Genomic DNA, 24,746 nt, shown 5'->3' with positions numbered 1-24,746 from the left:
TATCAAAGTTACAAGCAGTTCTCGAGTATGAAATTTAGATTTATTCAAACAAGATCATAAAAAAGTTTTATTCCATCTAGAATTGAAATAAATGCACATCTTCTATCCATTTTTTGATTCAGTTGCAAATAATTGTGTTTTATTATTAGATTTATAAATCAAAATGCAAGGGGATGGACGCCAGTCATGGCTAGAAAATTTAAAATTAAATATTTTACTTCCACTAAATATGTCTTTTTTTATTAACTTAACGCATAAATTACAACAGTGATGCAGTTCTAGGGCTAACATAACTTTGTATTTGTGTTTCTACAAAACACGTTGCAAAAGGACAACAGTAGTTTTTCAAAATATGATACAGTTTCGAACAACTAAAAAAAATACTATACAGTTATAGTGATTAATTAATCAGTAACCGTTTGTACAAGTCATGCTGGTATAGGGTGCAACTTTGAAATTTGTGCCAAGATTTACGAGTAGAATGTCAGGACGGAAGATTGGTTGCCTCTGACAAGCAGGAAGGGCGGCATGTCTCTTGTCAGGGTCTCCAGCCAGGACATGTACAGGGGTGCCGAAACCACTCCCTTTCGAGGCAGTGGCATTGTCCTAAAAATAAAAATAGTCTTAATTTTATTTTTTTCTCCATTATGATGTGGAAAATAGTACTAAATCTTAAATCAATTTTAACTTGAAATATAAAATAAATTGACACCGAAAATAAAAAATGACCACTCACATGACGACCAAATTGGATTGTTTGGAATTTTCCTGCAAAAGTTCACGCAGCCTCAAATGCCGTCCAGTTTTTTCTCTATTTGCCTGCAGTTCAGCGTCCGAAATTTTTCCCTCTAATTCAACAAGTTCAATAAATAAATTGTAACCGAGTTTTCTGAAAGATTTACCTTTTCCCTCAGCGTCAGCAGGGAGTCCTTTAGGTGCTCTTAGGTCTTGAATTAGGTGTTTGAAGAACGCCTTGCTAGAATCCTGTGGCTTTCTGGTGATTTCGCGAATCATGATCAGATCAGAGTAGTCGATTCTGAACTTGGACAGCAAGTTGGCCATACTAAAAATCAACGTTTAATACATTTTCCTCATAATAATGTGCATTTTTATACCTGATTTGCTCCATTTCAAGGTCGTCCTTGGAGTTGGCGAGGGCGAAAACTCTGAGGCGGCAGTTTTCCCAGTTGCTCCTGGAATTGATGATGTAGGGAAGCAACAGGGTGAGTCCTCCGTCATCGTAAAGCCACCACACGTCAATGCAACCGTTCTTTTTCTTGCTGATAAACTGGTTCAGGTTGTCAATCACCTCCTGCGGCAAATCGCCTCCACCGGTGCTCCTGATAATTTATATTGAAATTAATTTTCTCGAATATTATATTTTTTACTTGTAATCCAGTTCATTGTCCTTCTTTTTTGCCTTCTTTTTGTCATCTTTGGACATGACAACAATGTCGGACGTAATTCTCGCGTTTTCTGGGGTAGCAGGAGGAGTCATTTCTGAAGAAACTGGAAAAATATTCATACATTATATTATGTCATAATGAATCATTATTAGCCGTTTCAGAATGCGAAAAATCTATTTTTTTCTATTCACAAGTGTTTTTGTTTCGGGGCATAAATAATCATGTGAAATCAACTTACAAAAGTATAATCAAAGACCAAATGAATAAATTTTGATGAAAATATATTGCAATAACTTATTATTATTATTGTTGTTTATGTGTCCACATTGTTATAAATACATTGTTTACATTCAATTTTTGAAAAACAATTATTTAAAAAATAATTGTTTTTAATTATACCTATAATAAATCATCTGAATTCCTAAAACTGAAGCAGTTTATGAGTTAATAGTAAAAATTCTAATTTTTTTTTTTAAATTTTGCAGAAGCAATTGTATAAATTTAATTATATTAATTTTATTCAGTCTGTACTTAAAAATCGACTTTAATAAGCCTCTTCCTAAAAAGATCCCAATAAATGCATTCAATTTAACAAATAATTATTTCACGCTTTCTTTTTAATATTAAAAAAAGGAAATAACACCTCCTTTTACAAGAAGGCACCGTCAAGTTACGTTAAGAAATAAATGTAAAAGGACTTGTGTTCTATGCATAGTGTTTAGAAACTTTCTTATTGTTTGTTTTTTGCTTTCAAATAGGGCATCAGTGTTTTGTAAAAACTAAAGACGTACATACATTTTCTCTTTTTTTTTTAACGTATCAAGAAATTTAAAATTTATCTCAAAATACTTTGATATATCTTGTTGTGCATTGCAATTCTTTTGATAAATAGCAATGTATTTTAGGAAAGTTTAATATCTTCACTCTGCATCAAATGAAAAAAAATCCAAGCCTTGGCTCGCTCAACATCTTTCTCGCAAGCCGAGCGGCAGGTGCAAATTGGTTTGCACTCGTGCACTCTTGCTAATTACATAAGCCCGCGCACCCACTGATAAGGCAATCACGAACAAATCTAGGCCGTCGGACTTTTGCCGCGTGCTCCGATAACTTTCGATTTCAGACGCCACCTTATCGGTCGCGGTTTCCTTTTCGCCAGGTGTCGCGACCGACCAGCCGCAGGCACAATTCTTACCACTAACTCCGGACTCTGCCTTCGAGAGGTCGTTGTGGGGCTGCATCTTTTGCGCATACAACTGATCCATTTCCTCTTCGCCGGCAATCACCCCTGTGTAGTCCATCACATCTCTGGTGCGCAGGATGGCGATGCCCATGTGGTTGTCCAGTGCGGTCCTTAAGTGCAATTAATATTTAAAATTTTTGAAAAAAAAGGAAATGTAAGGTAAAGTGTTTTTTTTTATATAAAAATTGCTCTTTAAAATTTGTTCAAAAATTATTTTCAGTTTCCATAACTGATTCTTATTATTTTTCCAGTTTGTTATAATCGTTTAATCCTTCAATGGCATTTTGAGAGATGATTAATATAATTCTTTATAATAAACCTAAATTCCTTTTGATCTTAAATTTTCCTTTTTCAAGCGTTTTAATCTTTCACCACTAATTAGAAGTAAATTAATTAAATTTAAATTGAAAAAGGTATTTTCACTAACTAAGCGGATCCCCAAATTTCAGAAAATGCAATATCAGAAAACGTGAGAAACTAAAAAAAATTACTGAAGAAGTCATCAAAATTATCTTTTAACTTCAGAATACTGATTCTTCTGAAAAATACTTTCAACAAATTTTTTTTCCAGATAGCTTACAATTTCTTGAATATAATTCTGAAAATAATATTTTCAATTATTTTCTCATCTTGCTCTATTCATTTGATTCACACATAACGATCCCATATTATTTCTACTATTATAGAAAAATTATATGTATTTGAGTGTATGAATATTTTTATATTTAAAGTGAAATTAGTATTAGATTTTTTTAAACTAGGCTTACGAGAGAACGGAGAAGTATTCTTTCAAGTCATCAGCGTTGCAATTTTTCCAGTCAGCCTTGTATCCCATAAGAAGAATGTTGGGCTTCATCTTGCCGACGCCTGAGGCCTGAATTAAAGCCCGAGCACCCTCTTCAAAGTTCATTCCGTCAACGACGGCGTAGAAAGCTTTGATCTTCTGGTGCTCGTGTAACCACCTGTTGCCACGGTCGCTAACCACGATTCTCGCTTTATGGGTGTACGAGGTCTATTTTCCCCCCCATTCCAAGTTTAGTTTTCAATCTCACGAAATTTTCATCTTCTATATAAATACCTTTTCAATATTTCCGCAGATCAAAAGTGCCAAGTTTTTGGTCACGAGGTTTGCAAAGTCGATCAAGGTGGGTCTGGCTGAGGGTTTGCCGCACAAAAGGAGAATCTGAGGACGATAATTTTTGACGTGCTCCTGCTGCGAATCCAGTTTCTGCAACTGGCCCATCGCAGCCGAATACGTCTGGGCCTGCGTTGTTGAGCCCCAATTTACATCTGCGGGAAATTTTAATAAATAATTATTTTGTGATTCCCTCTTGTTTAAATCTTTTTCTTTAAAGTGGTGAAATTCGAAATTTAAAAAAAAAAATTTGACAAAAAGACAAAAACTGGATTGCTCTTCTTGGAAAAGTTAATAAAAATTAATAATTTTGCCTGTTATGTACAAGGCAAATTTCAGCCAAGAAAGAAAAAAAACGTAAAATTGATATTTACTGGATAAAAAAAAAATTAGAATTAACAATCCATGTATTTTTTCTTTTCTTCTTTCACATGAAATTATATAGGATTACATCGTGTGAAAAAATGTTTTGTTATATCTTTACCAATTTTCATCGCACAATAAATTGGTTGGTGCCTTCTGCACCACTAATAAAGGGGACAGGTGCGACCTTAAAAAAAATTACAAAAAAAAAAAAAAAAAATATAATCACCTGGTTTTCGATACATGACGATTAGATAAAGCGTTATGACAGCGATGTAGGTAATGAGTGCCGTCACCCAACTGATCAGGAACATGATGGAGACGCAGATAATGGTGGCCAGCAAACTGAGCCACGTGTTGTAGTATTTAAAGGTCGGACGCCAGCCGATGGGCTTGGTGAGGGATGCGTGGAACGTGCAGAAATTGACCAGGGTGTAGGAGGCCAAATAAAAGTTGGATATCAGGGGTGCAATTGCGTTCAAATCACCTGAAAATTTATAGGAAGTGCAAATAGTTAATAAAATTTTCCACTGAAAGGATTAAAAAAAAATGCTTGCCAATTAGGATGAATGCAACGCCAATGACGAAGGTCAAAACGTAAGCCCTGTAAGCTTCTCCACTCTTGCCGTAACCCTTTCCGAACCACTCAATGTAGGGGTAGAGTTTGTCCTTGCACAAAGCTTGGAACACTTTGGGGGCTGAAACGAGACAGGCCAGAGCTGAGGAGAGAGTTGCAGCGAAGCAACCGGCGTAGATCAGAGGGCCAAAAACGGAAACCAGCTCCATAACCTTTAAAAAAATTGAGACTTAATTATTATTAATTTACAATGGACACATACATTGACATAATATTATAAACTTTTGGATGTTTGAGGGAAAATTCTGAATTATTTTATTATTCATGTTGTGATGATTAAATTTAAATTTTAAATATTAAAAAATAATTTAGCGCAGAACAAGTACATAGGTGATCATGAAAATGGAAACATAATTATTTAAAATCAATTAAATCGATATTCTTTCTATATAAAAAACATTTTGCTTTGGTATTTCGTGACAAATAATCAAAAAAATATTGGAATTTTTTTTTAATTCTATTGCTGTATGATAATAATTATTTTATTTATTTTTACTTCCTCAGTAACTGATCCTTCCAGGATCCTTCAAACTATGATAAGAATTAAGTCCTACTTTAATTAAGAGTATTAAATAACTAAAAAAAGTAGAGCTCTATGTTCTTCAGGGCCTTTGAATTCGATATAATTTTCTTGCCAAATATTCATTGCATTCAAATTTATGCTGCTTACGTCTTATTGACAAGGAAAATGTACGCAATTGCAAAAAATTGTGTGATACCTGGAAACTATTGTGGAGGCCCCAGTGGCATTCCCTGCCAGTGCAATTGGCAAACTGCCATCCCGCGATTTCCATGACGTTGCCCGACGCGTCCCTGACGACGGCGGCGCCGGCGATCAGAACGAACATGATGTAGGACAGGGTGGTCAGCAGAATGGCCAGCAAGGTGCCCTTGGGGATGTTGGAAGAAGGATCCTGCGAGGAGTGCATTGGGCAAGCGAATTAATAAAAACTTTCGATTTGCGTCATTCGAGAGACGTGACAGACCTTGAGGTCGCCTGAAATGTTGGCGCCTGCCAAAATGCCAGTGGCCGATGGAAAGAAAATTGAGAAGACGGAGAAGAAGTTGTGCATCTTGCCGTCGACCACTCGGAAATCCGGCATTAAGTTGTCCACAAATAACGTAGCTGAAAAGTTGATCAGTAATCAGGGTGATTCAAAAACCTCAAAATCAAAGAAATTCGAAAATTTTAAATTTAATAAAGCGGGAATTGAACAGATAAATTTTATAAATTATCTAGGTTTAATTTATTTACAAAGTTTTTTATATTAAAAAAATACACTGACATATTTTGGGTTAAAATGTAACAAAAATGAAGATCCACAGTATGTATCCAAAATGAAGTGCCTTTTCATCATGATAGAAAGCAAGAGATGAAAAAATCTTAATATGGTCAGTTAATTTTATTTTAGTATTTCTGCAACTAAACAGTGCATTTTTGTTTTAAAGCGGCTTTTTTCGAAATATTTAAATTATGAAAATTCTGAAAGGTGTTCTTATGCGGGAAAAAGCTGAAAAGTGTGGAGATTTCTCAATAAGTTGAAATGAAGACAAGTTTACTAAAAATTATTTCATTACGTTTTAGGGGCTTAAAAAGCTTTAGTCAAAACTTTTAAATTCAAATTAAATAATCGGATCATTAATCTTTTGAACAAATTATGCAAATTTAAATCTGTACAATTACTTTCGTAAATTTTAAACACTTAAAAAGTTCAAATAAAAATTTTTACTTACCATTCATCCCTACAAATCCTTTCGCGTACTCGGTGTCGTCAAGAGGGCCGAGGAATCCACCAATCAAGAAATCGGCGATAGCACAGAGCAAAATGACCAAAAGACCGACTTGCGCCTGCAAAAATTTCCCACTGAAAATGTCTACTTTAATTTTTAGCTAAAGATAAATACCTTTGCCTCCCATTCCATGCCAATAATACAAATGGCCAGAAGGATGGTGACGGCGATGGTACCAACTATCCTTATGTCGTTGGTGCTGTTGTCGATGATTTTGACGTCCATCGCACGCAACATGTCGTTCATAGACTCGGCGAAACCAACCGTGTGTAAAGCCACGCCGACGGCGTTCGCCATCGAAAAAACTAGACCCACGGCTGCGCCGAACTCTGGCCCGAGCGATCTCGATATCATAAAGTAGATTCCACCTAAGAATGAAAAAAAAATTTAAAGGGTGGGAAAGCATAATTATAGAAAATTCCACAGTTTAAATCCTGATGGAATTTTGAATATTAAGCATTTTATTGAATTGGTTTCGACGAACAATGATGAGGTTGTAAAATTCTTAAAATTTTAAAGAGCTCTTAACAAAATCAATTCAAAGATGGCTCCTATATTGGAAATTTTAGAAGTTGATTATTTTATATTTATTCTCTGTACAAATTTAAAACTTTGACGCAAAATCTATCGGGAATATAATTAATTTTAAAGTTTTGTGAACCCTTTTAGAATATCAATTCCTCGAATTGAAGCGAGGAGGGATTAATATCCCAATTAAAATTTAGAGCTAATTGTATGTTTCTGGTTTTTGCGCTAATTAATTCCGCACCTCCTTTCACGAGTCCATTTGTGCTGATTGCCGACATGGAAAGCGCCGTGAGGGTTGTGACGGTGGCTGAGAGCAGAACAACCACGCATGCTTCGACTGAAATTTTTTAGAAGTTAGTATACCGTCGCTACCAATTGTGGAATTATTTTTCGACTGACTGATTCCTGCCTGGGCGACGACCCATGAGAGACGCAGGAATAGCATCACACCCCAGATGTTGAGCAGACATCGCACCAACACGCCCTGGATCCAGCCGAATTTGATTGCGCCTGTCTGGGCTTCTTCCTGCGCCTCACCTTGCTCGTTGGCCTAAATTAATTATAATCATTTTTAATCTCATTACACTTCAATGAATGGACAAAAAAAATTAATTGTGTGCAAATAACAACCAGTAACAATATGACTTGAAAAGCCCAAAAAAAGGGAATTTTTTCTGCAAATAAAATAATCAGAAATTTAAAAATTGTATTTTTCTTAACTATAATTACAATTTTTCTCTTTATGGAATTATCCAAGTGGAATTATTTTTAGCAAAATTGAACGGGTTTATTGAACGCAAGAATGATTAATCATGTTGTTGACGAGCTATGAAGTGCACGCACGGCAGCGTCACTCCAAATCTGTATTTGCATTTTTACAATAGCGCATTAAGTGGACTAGTCGAGCGGCTAATTGGTATTTTAATGTGACGTTACCAGAATTCTCTGTCGCTGTGAGCCATAGCAAAGCATAGTAAGAAAAGTACACACTTTAGGACCTTGAATTATCTGCGCAAATTGTTTACAATAGTTGCGGAAACTTGAACCTCGCTTATCTTACATCTGTGCATAACAAAATTGTATGCGTTAAAATCAAGGAAATACGGTTAATTATTATTTTTAATAATATAAAAGATAAAATTATATTCAGAAAGATTTTAAGTTCCATTTTTTTTTAATTATGTATTGTTTGTTTTTTTTAATTCTAATTTTAAGAATAACTTTATTTTCATCAATAGAAATATCTATCGTTGATCAATTTTTCTAGTCACCTTTGGAGGAAGGAATTAATTTTTATAAGTAAGACAGTTGGCTCCGAAAAAGGCCTACAATCGCCATAAAAATAATTAAAAAAACTAACACGCACCATTGAGACGTTAAGGGTGACCAAAAAGGCATTTAACAGCGTAAGTCAGCCTAACAACTGCATTAAAGAGGAAAGAGTAGAAGCATAAATAATTTTAATTCCTTAATCAAAAGTTTTACTTTAAAAGGATTGTCTTGGTTTTATTTTTTATGCGTTATTATAAAATTTAAAGGAAAAACTTGGAGGCTTTTTATTTTTTTGAATGGCAATTTGATTGCAAAATTCACAGAGAAAGATATTTAAATTTGAAACATTTTTAACTTCCAACTTTTTATTTTAATTTAATTTTCATTCAAAATTCTTACACAGAGGTCATTCTTAAATGAATTATTGCAATGCGCACATTTCTACAAAACATTAAACCAGTGATTTCTAGTTCTGAATTTGTCTTATTTTTGAAATAATAATTAATCTTGCCAAAAATTAAAATTATAATCCTGCATTCAATAAAAAAATATTAAAATTTTTTGAATAGCTTTAAGTTTACTTTTAAAAATTCATTTAAATAAATTATTCTGAAAGACATTACAATCAAGATATTCCACGCACCTTTTCAAGTTTGGCATTTTCCCTGAGCTCGTCTAAGGTTGGCCGGTGTCCGGCGGCGATGGACGCAAGGTCGCGGTAGTTGTCCAGCCTGGGCAGCGCCTCTCTGGTTTGCTGGACGAGGTTGCCGCCGTAGACGGTGCCGGTGCCGGCCAACGTGTACTGGTACTGCAGCGAGGGCCGGCGGCTGTTGGTGACGGCCATCGGCGGCAACGCGTCCCTCGACTCGTCCTCCTCGTCGCCTGAGTCGAAGGCCAGGTTGGCGTGGCCGTTCGACGTGTCCAGCACGTCGTCCTCCGGCAACGCGCTCAGCGTTTTGTTGTCCGAGTCGCGGTGCATGCCGACGGCGATCGAGTCTACCCGGTTGACCCTGAAGCGCTGTCCGTTCTGATCGGACAATTCGATTGGCACGCCGGACAACTTGCGAGGTCCCTTGAGAGGCATCCCGGTCCAAAGTGAGCCCCCACCCTGGCCCGGCCTCTACTTATAAGCTACGCCGATGGACGCTGACGTCACCCGTTCCTCTTCTCTTCTGATGGACGCACCAAGTGGATCTGGAGAGAGTGGTGGATGGATGGACACACACACTCGTGCTAATTTGGCAGCCGGACCATCTGTGGAGAAGCGCTATCTTATTATATATATTCTTTCAATTTTCTGACTGCAAAAATGGGAAGGATATTGATTTAATTTGATAATTATGGCCAGTCGTATTTTGTAAGTTTTAATTTAAATTAATGATGCATCTGTTTGTTATTCAATATTCTATTTTAATTTTTTGATTCACAGATTTTTTTGCTACAAAATAAGATTCTGAACCCTAACCAAAATTGAAAAATTTTAAACGAGCACATTCTCGTCTAGTTTTTTGTTTATTTTAAATGATGGGCTAAATTTTTTAAGTTTTAAGGTTTTTGCTTATATGTTGGAAATTGGGGAGTAAATTTTCAAATTTGAAATTTAAATAATTTTACCCGTAAAAGCTAGAAACTCCTTTAGTCGATTAATGGCTTAAAAATGGTTAAGAATAAAATACAGTATCTAACATTTAATGTAATTAATTGAAATTAAATTTGTAATTCCCAATTTGATTGTTTGAATTCAAACTTTTCTAATCCAAATCAAGAGGTTAGACTGTCCTCTTTCTCACTTTTGCTCACATCATGGTTCCTTAAAAATGGTGCTTATCAATTTGAATAAAATTTGCAATAAAATATAGTTTTAATCAGATAGAGCTCAGAAATAATTAGGTGTTAGTTTTACTTCTAAAACATTGCTAATATAATTTAAAAAAAGTATTAGTTTATACCATTTAGATTAATATTTCGTATAAAAATTTAGATTTATATCTTTTTTTATGCAAAATAACATCACATTTTTCACTTTAAATATGATAAAAAAAAATTTAATTGAGTTATATTTTTTATTTTATAACTCTCACTGCCTGGAATATATCCTGTAATGTTTATGTGCAATATTAATACAATATATGTCTACATAATCTCATACATATTTTCATCAGCAACAATATATTAAGCAATTAACGTTGTCATTTTGTATCCCTTGCAATACGTTTATGTACTACAGTTAAAATTCAAGATTGAAGTCGTATAATATTCATAATTTAACATTTTGAAGAAACCGCAAATATGTTTACAGAGAATTGTGATTAAGGTTTTAATCTCGGAGTTCAAAATGAGTTAAAATTGCTTGAAACTATCGCGACTTACATACAAATTATTGCACTAGCAACAAACTCAAAACTGGATTGATCGGTTCCGACTATCTGTGTGCAAAACAAGCAAGATTTGCAAGTGCAATTTGAACTTGCATCACCATTAGCAAAAGCAGAAAACGGCTAGAAACTCTTTTATTACCATCGCGAGCGCCTTGATCTAATTGAGCGAGTGATCGACGCACTGCTTCCAGCGCGTTTTATAGCATTGTAAAAATATAATCACGCGCGTTCAATTGTTGTCCGCCAGTGCTTTCTTTCCTTGGCGCTATTTTGACATCGCAGCGAGACAGTCCCACGACAATACGCGTCGCACATAAATTAGGGAGCAATAAAATATTAATAAATCGTGCAATTTTAATTGGACATTTAACTTTTTTTTGGGTCCCAATTATGAAAATATTTCCTTTCAAATTAAAATTTTTCCTTTTTTTTAACGAATCTATTTAAAATTATTTACGAAATTACTCTCTAAGGCAGATTATTGATTGGAATTATGAAGTAGGGGAACCTGCTAGCATAAATTAATATTTTTTGAAAATTGAAAGTAATTCTTGGTGAAATTTAAATCGACCAAAACTTTTGAACCAGTCATGAAATTTGAGCCGGTTTTTTTCAGCAGAGCCCCCGGTTTTGGAGGTGAAAGGATAATAATTGCCAGATCATATCGCGGCGCGAAGACAAAAGCATGCAAATGCAATAATATGGTCCTTAAAAGCCTCGCCGGCGAGAATTTCAAGATCAACTACTACTGCGGACCAATTTAATTGCAACAAAGCACCGCGAAATGATTATTATGCAAACGAACGAATCTCATGTCTCGCCCACAGCAAAAAATAAAAATTTCTCTCCTCGCTCCGTCTGCTGCGAATCGGCAAAGCATGAAAAAAAATTATGTGAAAACACTTCTTGTCGAGTGGGTTTTGTAGACATTTGAAAAAAGAATTAATAAATATTTGTGGTGTGTATGACAAGCGGTTGATGTCTAGAAATCGATTTACGGGCCGTGATAAGCAACAGGTTTGTTTGAACATTCCAATTTGATTTACTTTTGAACCCAGTCACTTTCAGCCATCAATTAACTTCTCAAAAATAAACAAGTCTGTTAAATTTGAACCATTTAATTTTCCAGCATTTTTTAGACTTATATTTAACTTCCTTACCAATGATATTTAACGGATTTGATTTTTGCCTTTATGAAAATATAAAATAAAAAGTTGTCAATTTATTTTTAATGCTTAAAATAAAATAACTTTCACGATTTAAAAGTGTGAAGTTTCGTGGTAGTTAATTTAAGGTCTGCTTAATGACATAGTCAAATCAAGCCTTTACGAAAATACGAGTCAATGAAAAATTTTTGCTGTAAAGACTTGATATGACTATGTCAATAAGGAGTCCTTAATTAAATATTGATAGCGACTGAAATAAAAACTTACAATGGAAAATTGTCCGGCCAGAGTGTGTGGCGTTGCGTTGTTTTTGCAAAGAGGCGACCCTGCAAGTGAGAGAAGTAGAGTGGTCCAGCTTTATGGGGAGTCGATCTGGGTCGGCTCAGCATCCCGCCAGGCGCGCGGCGTTTTATCGCTGCTCTGACAACGCAACACCTTTTGCCCAAAAGTCATTTCGCGAAACTGTCAAGGGCGCGTGATGTGTTTAGATGAATTTCAACCAACATTAAATATTTTTTATTTTTTGTTCAGCCTCAAATTTTTCTTCTTTCTTATGTTGACAAAGAAAAAAGGGAAAAAAATTTTAATTTTTTAAGCAGTAAAAAATTCAATAACTTTTTCAATCCATATATTATGAATTTAGTGTGTCGGAAAGTAAAATGAAAATGGCAAAACATCTGATCAAATCACACCTGACCATAAAGTTATTCAGCAGTAGTTGTAACAGTAAAAATGAATTATTTTGATGGTGCGCATGTTTCGAATAAACATTTCCTTACAAAAAATTGTGAGATTAAAAAGATTTTCAAGATTTTTAAAATTGACGAAAAATACCTCTTGAATGTTTAACTGCTGAATGTATATATTAAAGCTTCGTTTAAATTTATTTATTAAACATCAAACAGAATCAATTCAAACAAAAATTATACCATTACAGAAAACAATCACCGTAAGCTGCTTCAAGTTTCATGTTTACTTAATACATTTTAATATAAAAACTGGATGGCTAATGATTTAGTTAATCAAAGTCAAAAGAGAAATTGACCGACCATGTCGCAAGGAGACGTACAGTATTACATTGTGTGTCAATTAATTAATTGCACAACGCATACAACTGTAAAATTGCAAATTGTAAAATGCATATAGTCCGCGATCAAGTACGCTTGATAAGAAAAACGAAACCCTGCTGCATTTACTGCCAACTTGGCTCGCTCTATGAAATTACATAAAACGCTCTGCGTGATGTTTTTTAGCCTGCAAAACGTGACGTCACCGTTTTTACAACGTAAGTGAGAAGAAGCACATTCTCACTTCATATTGCTCTGCGAACAATTATAGTCAGTCGTCGTCGTGAATTCGATCGGGTGCTGCTGATATTAAAATCAAGTGTGGGGCAATCAAATTATTGGGATGCACCGCGCGCGAGTTGATGTCTCTTTTTGTTTCAAGCCGAGCGAGCGAGGCCGGGTCAGGGATAAGAAAACGACGTTCCTCCCGCACGATTGGCTCGAATCATTGTCTCAGTCGCGGCGCTTGCATTTCCAATTCAAACGGCGCCAGATTTGGACAGGTGCCGAAAAACGCTTGATTCTCTTTACAAAAGTCTCATCCAGCAAAAATTTGCCCTGAAAAATTTTGATGTCAATTAATTTATATGTACTAAATAATTATGAATTATTTACTGGCGTCATTTTCATTGAAATATAATTTGATAGCACTGAAGTTCGAGGATCATGAGAATTTTACAAATCTGCCAGAAAATAGTTGAAATAATTTTCAATAAAACACTTCATATCACGCAAATTAAATTAAGTAAGCAACATAAAAATATATAGAGAGCTTGACATTACAACATTGAATTATGAGAAAAGTTTTTGTGTAATTTTTTCAGTATAGTTATAATGTAACAGATAAGATAACATTACTGAAAAAATTGAATGGGTTAAAAAAACTTGATGAATTTTGATGGTTGTTTTTTTTTTGTAAAGAAATGAAACATGAAGCAAAAACCATAGAGTTTTATGGTGCTGCTGATGAAGTGCGAAAATGCGTTGTACGTTTTATTGGACTGAAAAGTAGGGCAGAATTTAATCGGCTCATCTGCGAAAAGGAAACGCTGCCATGCAGATGCAAACGCCAGAGCTGATAGATGTAGTGCTTTATTGACGTGCATAAATCATCCAGGTCGTGGGCTTGACTGCTATACATATTTATATTACACCATATTTTTTTTACATTGAATGTGTATCACGTTTGGAAATTGTAGAAGTTTAAAAAAAGTAAACGAATAAAACTAATTAATTGATTTAACCCAAAATTCTGGCGCTGTATTGTCCATGTTGTTGATTTTTTACCAGGATATAATAAAGCATAATTAAAGCTTCTCTACACTTATAGGGTTTCAATTTTATTCAATTTTTAATTGAAAGCAAACAAATTTTTTCCAAACTAATTAATTTTTCATTTATTTTTAATCAACTCCTGTATGATTTTGAAATTTTTTTTCTTAATTTTCCACACCTTCTTATATTATGTAAAAGAAAATATTGCTTTAAAAATTACAAATACGAGAAATAATTGTTTTGCAAAAAACGACCGGCAGCACGGTCTGCCGTGTGGTGTATTGTGATTTCAGTTCATTAGAGGGCAATTTACAAATTAGGCAATTGCTCGGAGTCGAGTATCTGTTGATGTGCTTGGTTGATTAGTGTCTTGTTAGCAACAAACTGTTGAGATTCTCACCTAATCAAGCAAGATGTGCGCTGGCAGCACCGCGAGTTGCGAATGTGGTCGGCTTAACTTTGATGGAAGCGTAAAAATTTAGTTGCAAATTGTGTTTATTGATATATCACAAAGGCAATTGCTGCCCATAACGGGATACATCATTCATACATTCAAAATTATACAAATTCAATACAATTGAGAGAAAAGATGAGAGTTTTACAAACAAAGTTTTACATGCGAAATTTCACAAACAAAATTTTCAATTACAAAATATAAACACAAGAAAAATAACAGTAGTCAAGTTCTTTGGACATTTTTTTTTTCTTTTTCTGGATGCTGAAAGCTTGCATTTAAATGACTGCCTGATACTTCCAAATGCCGCTTTCTTTGTTCTTTTTTTGCTCTTACTCCTGGCAAAAAACTGCAGCTCAAATTTACTTGATAACTATTTTTTACGACTCCCATCTTTTCTAAATTCTTTATTATTATCATTATAGCGTATTAGCGTAAATACCTTTTTTTAAATGATTGTCAAATAAATGTATGATATTAATATTTTAAGAGGGGATTTTTTGAAATAAAAAAATGCTATAATACCTTGCCATTTCTTATTATTGAAATTTTTTGCTATACGATTTCAAAAAGATTTATAGAATAAAAATTTTTAATTAATAAAAATAAATGACAAAAGAGGTACTAATAAAAAAGCTGGTTCGGAGATTTTTAATTACATTTTTATGTAATGAAAAAGTAATTAAAATGTTAATTAGTTAGATATTATTAAGGCAAAAATGTGGCAGGGAATTCTGTTTTATACAATGGACATATATAAAGACTTGAACTAGGCAAAGAATTAATAAATATTTATTTCTTCATAAAGCTAAAATACGGCAAAATGGAAATTTGAAGGAGTCGTTCCACGAAGCCAATTTGACATTTGAAAATGTAAACATCTAGAGAGAACGAATTTTCTGCGCCGGAAAAATCTAGAGTGCAGCGGTTTTGCTTCTTCCTCTTTGTCAAAACCAAAAGCTCAAATTCGATCGAAGCCAGCGATGGTGACGAGCGATGCGCAATGTGTGTGGATTACAAACGGCCTACTTACTTTGGTTCACAATTATGTCAGCGCGGCTGGCCGGGCGCACGCAGGTTTGTCAATAATTTATACAGTATATTATTTGTGTGCATATTATTATTGTTTGTCCGCTCGGCACTCTAATGAGTAAGCCGAACACGCGCCGCAACACTTTCTTTCTTTCTACTTTGCGCACCCACGATTCCCTTGTTCGTGCCACTGCATTTTTTTTTTATCATGCCCGGCATGACCACAACGCAGCAGAAGAAACGCGTGAGGGGACGCGGTCTTCATTACCTGTATGATTAGTTTATTGTTTAAAAGTTTAGCTCCATAATGATTTATAATAAAATTGTATCAATAATTTCTCTAGTAAATTTAATTTATATTTTTAGAAACATGAGAAACGTAAAAATGAATTTTTGTTTATCGATTTATTTTTGTTTTAAATTTTTTTGCTGAAATACATTTAGAAAATAAAAAAACTAAATAAGAGAAAATTTTGAATAAAACGTCACTTACCAGAATATGTTCTTGAAATCAGAAAGAATGCCATCAAAATAATGCTCTCCATAACGTGAGTGATTTTATAACAGTAAATTATCAGTAGTTTCAAATGGAAATTGGTGTTTCCTCCAACTCTTATTTCCCTCTTGTATTATATTTTCATATGCACAGCAACGGTCTTTTAAAAATAATGTAGAACTATAAAAAAGTTACATGCTTAGGGGGGGGGGGGGGCAGGAAGCTAACTATTCAAACTATACCTCCGTTTTTTCCAAAATAAATTGAAAAATGCTGATGATATAAAGGTTTCTGATAAAAAAAGCGTAGAAACCCGGTCAAAACTATGAAAGACTCAGGAAAGAGTAAATTATAAAAACTAAAATTTTATAATAAAATAATCAATAATTGAAGGCGAGAATTTTAGATTAATTTATAGCAACATCTAGATTTTCAAGATCATTACACCATAATTGTACAAACATAATTCCACGTGCTATGCAACCTGACTTACTTTTACGTTACGCAGGTTGCTGTACTATTGATTTTGTAAAGCAAAATAGAATGCGCTTGGACGTCTTGTTATTATTATTATTTTTGTGGTAGAATTTCACGATCGAGGGTTGATTCATGGTGATTTGAATTTAAAAGATTTATTTTTGTACTAATTTTTGTCAAAATTTTTTCGCAGCTCATGAATTATGGCTGCAGCCCGCAGCGGAAACATGTAGAGCAGGATATTGTTTTTCTGAAACAATAAACAACTCACAAAGACCCATCGAGGAAAAGCCGATTTTAAATTCAAATCACCATTATTATTCTGTTTATTATTTGTTCAAATTTTACGTCAAATGGCTTACATTCAATTGTTGGAAAGAATTTTTTATTCAAATAATATGCCAGAATAAGTAAGGACAAAGTCCATTTCTTTTCTTGTATTTTTTAATTACATGATCAACAACTTATATAAGTTAAAATCCAAAATATGCTAATGTAATTTTCAGGATCATACGAAAGCATTTCATTTTCTGGCCAGCTTGATAATTATTTAATATCGATTCAATTTTCATATCCATCTGTTGTTTTCAAAAGGTTGAATTTCAAATAACAGTAATTTTTTGTGAACTAAAATGGAATGAAATGGAAATGTAGGTTTTAATATTTCATATCGGACATTCATACCCCTGGAGGCCATCCTCCAGATATATGAAGGAAAGAAATTGTATCTGTCAAAGCAACGCAGGCAGCGTCACGGAAAAGGCAATATAGTCGCAGCTTGCTTGGCGAATTTTATTTTGATAATACAAAAAGTGAGTAAAAGGGAAGTAAAAACATATAAATTGTGCGTGGAAGACATTTCGTCTTTGTTCAAAGAAAATGTTCTGTACAATGATGATGTGAGCCACAAAATATAGAAGAAAGAGCATCTGACTTGATATGAAAAAATGCATGTGCCTCAGAGAAAGAAATAATAACAATAAGGCAAACATTGAAGAGAAATCACACTCGTCGCCTGCTGCTTGTCTCTCCATGCTGATAACAGGCTTGTGCAGTGCGTGCATTTCCAGCCGAAAAATTTAATATGGGCTGATATTAATGATATTTGAAAATTCCTCTCGCACCGTATAAAAATTCTATTCTGATTTATTTTTTTATAGAAGCAATAACGTTTAATTTTGTTTGTATTACACACTAAAAAATATCTCGTAATTTTTTTCTTCAAGTGTCACGAGCAGCATTAAAATTTTCTGCAGTCTTTCTTTTGTACTCTGCATTTAATTATTCCTCTAATTATAAAAACGCTTCTCAGTTGGCGGTGAAACATCCTCTCTTAGCTGCTTACTGTGAATAGAAGGAGCGCAAGCTCTTCATTAGTTGTGCACGAAAATACACGCCTTTGTGCACACAATATTCTTTCATTTCTTTCTTTCCTCTCCAGGCGGGAGAGCCAGCATCATATTATTTTGCAAGGGCTTTTCACCAAATCCAAGGAAACCGGCGCATACAATTCCCAATCTTTTTTATTTCATGTTTCTCAAATATTCTTCATATAAAACCTTAATATCAGGTACAAAAACTACACATCTGTTTTTAAAATTTAAAAATGAAGTTAAATATTTTAGAGGCATTACGTTTAAATCATATTTTTTTTCCATCCGATCTTCATTGAACCAAGATTCGTAAGGAGATTTAATTAATAGTAGTTGAGAGCAATCTAAAAGACTTACTAAGCCAGATCAATTGCTGCTCAATTAAATTGGAGAGTAGCGTTCTGGTTCATTTTCAATAATTATTTTTCCTTCTTGAATACATAGTTTTTCATTAATATCAATTTAAAAAAAAAACATTCAATTTTGAATAACCTGCATTTTTTTTTATTAATTTCTTTTGAATTTTTGGAATTATATTATATAAAATATTATTTAAAAAATTTTAATAGAGGTGCTATTTAAACTTCAAATTTAATATAAAGTGTTACTATTTGCAGAACTGTTGAATTAAGCATTTGTAAAATAATGTATGTTGATTGAGGATTTTTTCTTGCGAATTTAATTAAAAATGGCTGATCATTGATAAAAAAATGTATTTTCTATACAACAATAAATGACATTCAAAAACATTGAGAAATAGCCGTTAATTTAAACCTATGAAATTAAAAATAAATCACAAATTGTTAATTATTTTAAAGAAAAAAGAAGTGATTTTTATTAAGACATTTCTTAAGAATGCACTATCAACACAAATAACAATTTTACCACCAATTATTTTGTTAAACGCTTACGAGAATTTTGGGTTTGATAGGGTTTGCTGTAAGTAGGGCTTGACGTTTGTTGTGGGAAGGTGAGGAAAATGCCAGTGTGTCAGTCAAACATGACTCAGGAAGTGGGGCAGAAAAGCAGGAACTCAACTAACACGCACTTAACTCACCACCTCGCCACGTCCTGAGCCACTACCCTTGTCTCACAAAATTAAGACGCACCGCCAGTAGCAGAGCCCTTTTTGCCACGTCATGTGCGTCAATTAATTACAATTTTCGAAACTACCTCCTTTTGCTCCATGGTAGAGAGATTGCACTCCATGTATAGAGGTGCTTCTCCCATTTCATCGCGCTTTCCTTTCACAATTACGTTGCGGCTGGTGCGACCTATTATAGATGGTGTAAAATATATACATATATTATGTATATATTGAGTTCAAGCGATTTCTCCACTTAAAAGTTGTTTCTGCTTTTTTCTTTTTGCACATTTGTAATGCAAATATCATCACTTTAGATTGAAAAACTGCAAAGCCATTATTTTCATTTTAGTAGCTCAAATTTATAATATTAATTAATGAAATCAATTTAATCTACACAAAAGTTTGCATCACTCAAGCTACCTTTAGGGTGCTGTTTATTGACAAACTAGTGCTTGCCCAGAACTCAGTTTCTTCCTGTATAGGAAGCAAAGTTGTTTAATTAAAGCCAAAGTCCCTCCAAGGAGATGAAGCTGAATTGACATCGTCCGTCCTGTTGCTGAACTTGCGTGGCTCCTCCAACGTTTGTTTGTTCACGAATCGCTAAAGTTTCTTATAATAATGAACTCTGCCTATGATATCACGGCACAAAGATTTATAAACACATAAATTGATAAGCAACTTTGGAATTGATTTAATTTTGACAAATTCCTTTTCTGATTTAAATAAAAAGGCCCAAATTAACTGTTTATTATATATATATATATATATATATATATATATATATATATTAGAAAAATTCCAAAAATGATTTCAATTTTTGCAAATTGTATTTAGCATTTAAATTCACAATATAACCGCGATTAGTTTTTCATCATTTGACTTCTAAATAACAAACCCTATATTTTATTATGTTAAGAAAGATGTATGTATTGCAAGTTTCATTCCGCTTCAATCCAAATCAGGCTCCTCATCTCTGAAGAACATTGCTAGACAGGGGATAATGTACTTTTTCACAAATTTAGTAAGGGAAAAAGAGAGTAAGGCTAGTGAAAAGTAAGCTTCTTCTCGAGTTTTGCAAAGCTGAAAGAGTAAGGGGTGTTAACTAATGAGGTACCAACTTTCTGCTGGCACGTCACTCAGAAATGGCTCAAAAAGTTTTCCCGTCTGACTGAACTTGAATTAGAAGCATGCGTGCTCGCCTCTCCAACTTTTACCTTTGACGCTGTTTATTTGAGAAAAAAAGAGAAGTAGTAGTTTTTGAGCTAATTAATAATATTAAGTCTGCACCTGTGAGGGGGAGCTTTTGTTATAACTTTGAAAAGGTAATAGAAAAAAAAGACTATTTTCAGCGAAATATATTTTTTGGAATGTCAAATGACCATGAAAAATGCCATTTAAAAATTTTTAGGTTGCTGTGAACGGTCAAAGCATAAAACAACTTTATTACTAAATATTTTGTACATTTTCCTTTCATATTTTCGCTTCATTTCTACAAAACTGTGATCATTAGACCTAATTCGACCTGATTTTTTTTTAATATTATAGTTTGAATCCTAATACCCTATCTGGAACAAAAATAATGAAAACTATTAACCTTTATTTTAGACAAAAAATTGAAATAAAAAGAAAAATGTTAAGGAAAAACGCGTTTCCTGTTGATTCCAAAAATGATTTTATCGTTCTAAATTTTGTTTTTGTTGGAAAAGTTGGAAAAGTTTAATCTACAACTTATAAGATTTTATAACCACGAGTTTACACATTTTTATCCAAATATTGGATCAAACTCTCTTCATGGGGGTAAAAAACTTTTGGCTTCCATAGAGGAGAATAAAGTTTTAAAAACTTTTTTAAAATTTTGTTTGATTGGAAACGAGAGTGGCATAAAAAAGATGTAGATGGCATACTGAATGAATGTGAGAATATGAAAAAACTTGCCTACAAAAAATCTTTAAAACAGATACATATAAAACCAACGCTCTTAAATATTCTCAAATCAAAAGTGATCAAAAGCAGGTACTTTTTGAGCGGTAAATAGAAATTTAAATTAAATTTACGGCATTCGGTTTTACTAACGATAACTCAAAAGTTCTACAAAGGATCAATTTTCGTTTTTTTTTTCAAATGATGCACTCCCCCTCCCACCCGACGGTTTCACCCGTGTAAGGAATTTTGCTCCTTTGTGCCCACATAGCAACTTTACCCAGAAATCCCTCTTCTGAGAATCTTTTATGCACGCGCTTTACACAAAAGAAGTTGTTTGCCATCCCATCAGCTTAGATTTTCGTATTCAAATCGCCTCGCAAAGTTTTCATCTTTGTTCGTTGCTATCAGCTATTCTTTTCGGTATGGTTTTTGTTATACCCCTCTTTTACAAATTTTGAAAATGTTGGCTGGTTTTGAACCGGATACAAACAGCTTAAGGGCATCTTATGATTAAACTTTTTCTATCACAAAATTATATCCCCAAAGAGAACCTTAAGTTTAAATTCAGTAAAATTAAAGAGAAATTTTGCAAATTATTTCTTGAATGCTAAATTAAAAAAAAGCGAGATTTTATTGTCTTCATATTTATGATTGCAGTGATTTTCAATTTTCAAAGAAGAGGTGAATTTTGATTCAAAATTTTTTTAGAGATGAACATTTAACAATGAGAAGTATTTATTATTATTAATATTATAATTATTATTAATTATAATTGCCACGCTTCTAATATGGCGTGTAATACGCTAATTATAAGACGTAATTCACTTCATTTATAATTGAATCAAAAGCATATTGAAATAGATTGAGAAGAGAATATGCAGCATTACAACTGCATAAAAAAAAACAAGAAATTTCCATACATTTAAATTTTCCAAATAGTTTAGAAACCTAAAAAAAACTGTTTTGTACAGGGATCTGGATAATTATTTTTTTTAATGTCCAGCGTAATTTTATTCAGAATTAATATTATCATTAATTGATTCCTCTACGTTGATAATGATAAACTTTTAGGACCCTCCAAAATGGTAAAAAAATGCCCCATATTTTTATTTTATTAATTTTAATTTCAGTTTGATAGTGGCATTTCTAATTTACTTTTACTTGTTAGATAATTATTAATTCATATATTTCATATTTGACAAAGGTGCCTGCTGCATTATTAATAATTGAGCAACCCTTCTCGTGCGCTATTCATCAAACACCAAAAGATCAAAGGACACGAGAGAGCGCCAAAATTCGGCGGATGAAAAAGTTTGCCCATCCTTTTCCTTTGAAAGTAGCTCTTTCTTTGTGCCGAGTCCTTATTGGCAAGGTCGATCTGTCAGTCTAAACGAATTTCTGGCGCGTGAAGTTTCAACCAAAATTTTGCTCATTTCTCATTTTTAACAGTAATATATTGTTAGCCATGGGCAAACTTCGTTGGAGAACGCCTTATTTGTTCCGGTTATACACCCCGCCTAGCAGGAATGTCGAGCGGACTGCATAGTTCTGAATGTGTGCACGTCTTCACGTTATTGCCGTTATTGGAAAACTGGATGCGGGACCCTTAGCAGACCATTTTCGAGGTTTATTTTGAGTGCTTTCTACGCCGTTGCTGATCTAATTTGGTGACGTGGAAGCTACGCGCAGGTCGTAAGCCTCGAAAATAATGCGCGTCTATGCAAATGAGATTTTTAATGACAAACAATGACGTCAGGTAAATACGTGATAAAATGAAGTCTCTGGTTTTCCTCGAGCTGATGTTGCAATGAGTTACTAATTTGATCAACCTCTAGGTTAAATTCTTTTTTTTTAATGAAGTCTAATTTTTGCCTATTTTATAATAATTTACTCTAAAATTAAATATAATTTAAATGAATAAAAAATTCATGAATAATTCTTAGTGTTTTCCTACACTGACAAAAGATTTTGACAAAAAATAAAACTGCATATCATGAAGAATGCCACGCTGATTTTTTGACAATTTTACGCAGTCTTTTAATGTTCAGTTTGCATGTTTTTGCTCTTATTGATTGCACACTACACAAACACAAAACATTATTCATTTCGATGTTTGCATAAAAATAAATGAATTTCAGTTCTCCTCAAAGAAAACCCCCGTTTTTAAAACATATTTACTTGACTGGAAGTTCCACAAGCATATAATGAAAAATGAAAAAAATAAATAAAAAACGCAATATATTTTTTTTGCCCAATAACCACTTCTGATCTAATCGGATCGCAGCAATGAACGCAGCGGCCCATAGCAGTATAATCGCCAAACTTTGCTCAGCGCTTTTTGAAGTAAAATAAAACTGTTTGCAGAGGTCGGATGTTGGAGGAATGGAGGCAATAAAGTCACTTTTCCCTCCCAGATTCGATTTCCTTTCACCAGCTGTTTGTTCAGGTCTGACTGTGTGTATTGCAACCATTGCAACAGATTATAAAGACTTCTATTGGGAAATTTAATGAAAGGTATAAAGTTTTTGTGAATACTATTTTAAGAATCTGAAAGAAAAAAAATCAAGTTAATATACGTGGAAAAATTACATAATATAGAATTAGTATTTGTTTCTCATTGATTTTCTATTGAAAGAAATTATTCACATAGCAAAAAATCAGTAAAAATCAACTGCCAAAGGGAAAAACTAACATTTATTTTTGACAAATTATAGGCGCATGAAAATTGAGGCGATAATTATGAAAGTTTGAACAGAACACAGTTTTCAGTGTTTTTTACGCTGTTCAAAAATTAAAGCAAAAATTGTGCAATATTTTGTAGAAATGATTGATGCTAAAGATACAAATATAGGAATTATAGAATATTTACATTAGTTTAGTTTTTTGCATCTAACAAGTAATCAGCAATTTTTTTTCATTCTTAAGTGAAGGCCAATTTCAATCCTGACAATTAATTTTTTTTTTAATCCAGATTACTTCTGGCAAATTATAGGAAATTGAAACGTGATCAGCCAGCACTGTCATTGTTGATGCTGTCGTGCTTCCGCCCACAATATTAAGTTACATACGCGCGTCAGTTTGCTTTTGTTATCCAAAGCGGGATAATTAACTTGGCTCTCTACTTTTGCGAGGTTTCATGCCTATGATTTTTATTACGCATTGTTCCTATATAATGAGTGCGCGCAACTAGGTATGCTGTATGCGCTTCATTTTAACTTGATATACCCAGAATTTTGTTGAGTACTATAAATTTTTCAATAATTGACAAAGGATTGGCAGGTGTGCTTTAAAAACCCAGCAATTATGCTCGCTTCTTTTGTGAAGAATTATTGGAAACAGCAAAGGATAGAGATAATTAACCCACATCAACAGTTCATAATTTGAAGTACGTCACCACATCTCACCGTTGAAAAACAGGAGATTATTCAGTCATGCCGATAATATGACAAGTTACTGGGAATTTCTCTTTGATGTTCATATTCATTGTCAGCAGAAGTTAGGTTGTAGATTCGTGTAAATGAGCTTACAATGCTCGTGGAAATTAGACGTCGGTTTTCCTGCTGCTGGTATGTGTTAATTAGAAGCTCAATGCGTTATCAATTTGTAAATCATACCCAAATAATGTGAAACACAATACATTACTTCA

General features: G+C 33.6%; 2 protein-coding genes across 3 annotated transcripts in view; one reads left to right on the top strand and one right to left on the bottom strand.

Annotated features, from left to right (window-relative positions):
• Positions 1-24,746, top strand: part of LOC132203100 (adipokinetic hormone/corazonin-related peptide receptor variant I-like) — a 65,707-nt gene that overhangs the window by 16,626 nt on the left and 24,335 nt on the right. The window lies entirely within an intron of this gene.
• Positions 219-12,290, bottom strand: LOC132203473 (bumetanide-sensitive sodium-(potassium)-chloride cotransporter-like). Of its 2 annotated transcripts, XM_059631280.1 has the most exons (18): positions 12,184-12,290; positions 9,016-9,626; positions 7,500-7,650; positions 7,342-7,437; positions 6,687-6,940; positions 6,516-6,630; positions 5,768-5,907; positions 5,501-5,695; positions 4,702-4,933; positions 4,374-4,631; positions 3,725-3,936; positions 3,414-3,658; positions 2,599-2,756; positions 1,389-1,509; positions 1,116-1,340; positions 903-1,063; positions 737-848; positions 219-606 (listed from the first exon to the last, which is right to left on the bottom strand). In XM_059631280.1, the coding sequence occupies exons 2-18, from the start codon at positions 9,454-9,456 to the stop codon at positions 471-473; spliced, it is 3,252 nt and encodes a 1,083-aa protein (XP_059487263.1). In that variant the 5' UTR covers positions 9,457-9,626; positions 12,184-12,290; the 3' UTR covers positions 219-470. The 2 variants fall into 2 exon arrangements, with proteins under 2 accessions (XP_059487263.1, XP_059487262.1); XM_059631279.1 differs by having other exon boundaries at positions 737-1,063.

This window comes from Neocloeon triangulifer, unplaced genomic scaffold, assembly GCF_031216515.1.
Source record: "Neocloeon triangulifer isolate White Clay Creek 2 clone unplaced genomic scaffold, ASM3121651v1 ptg000017l, whole genome shotgun sequence".
Classification (NCBI taxonomy): domain Eukaryota; kingdom Metazoa; phylum Arthropoda; class Insecta; order Ephemeroptera; family Baetidae; genus Neocloeon; species Neocloeon triangulifer.
The sequence above is the reverse complement of the archived record's forward strand: the minus strand, read 5'-3'. Positions and strand labels throughout refer to the sequence as shown.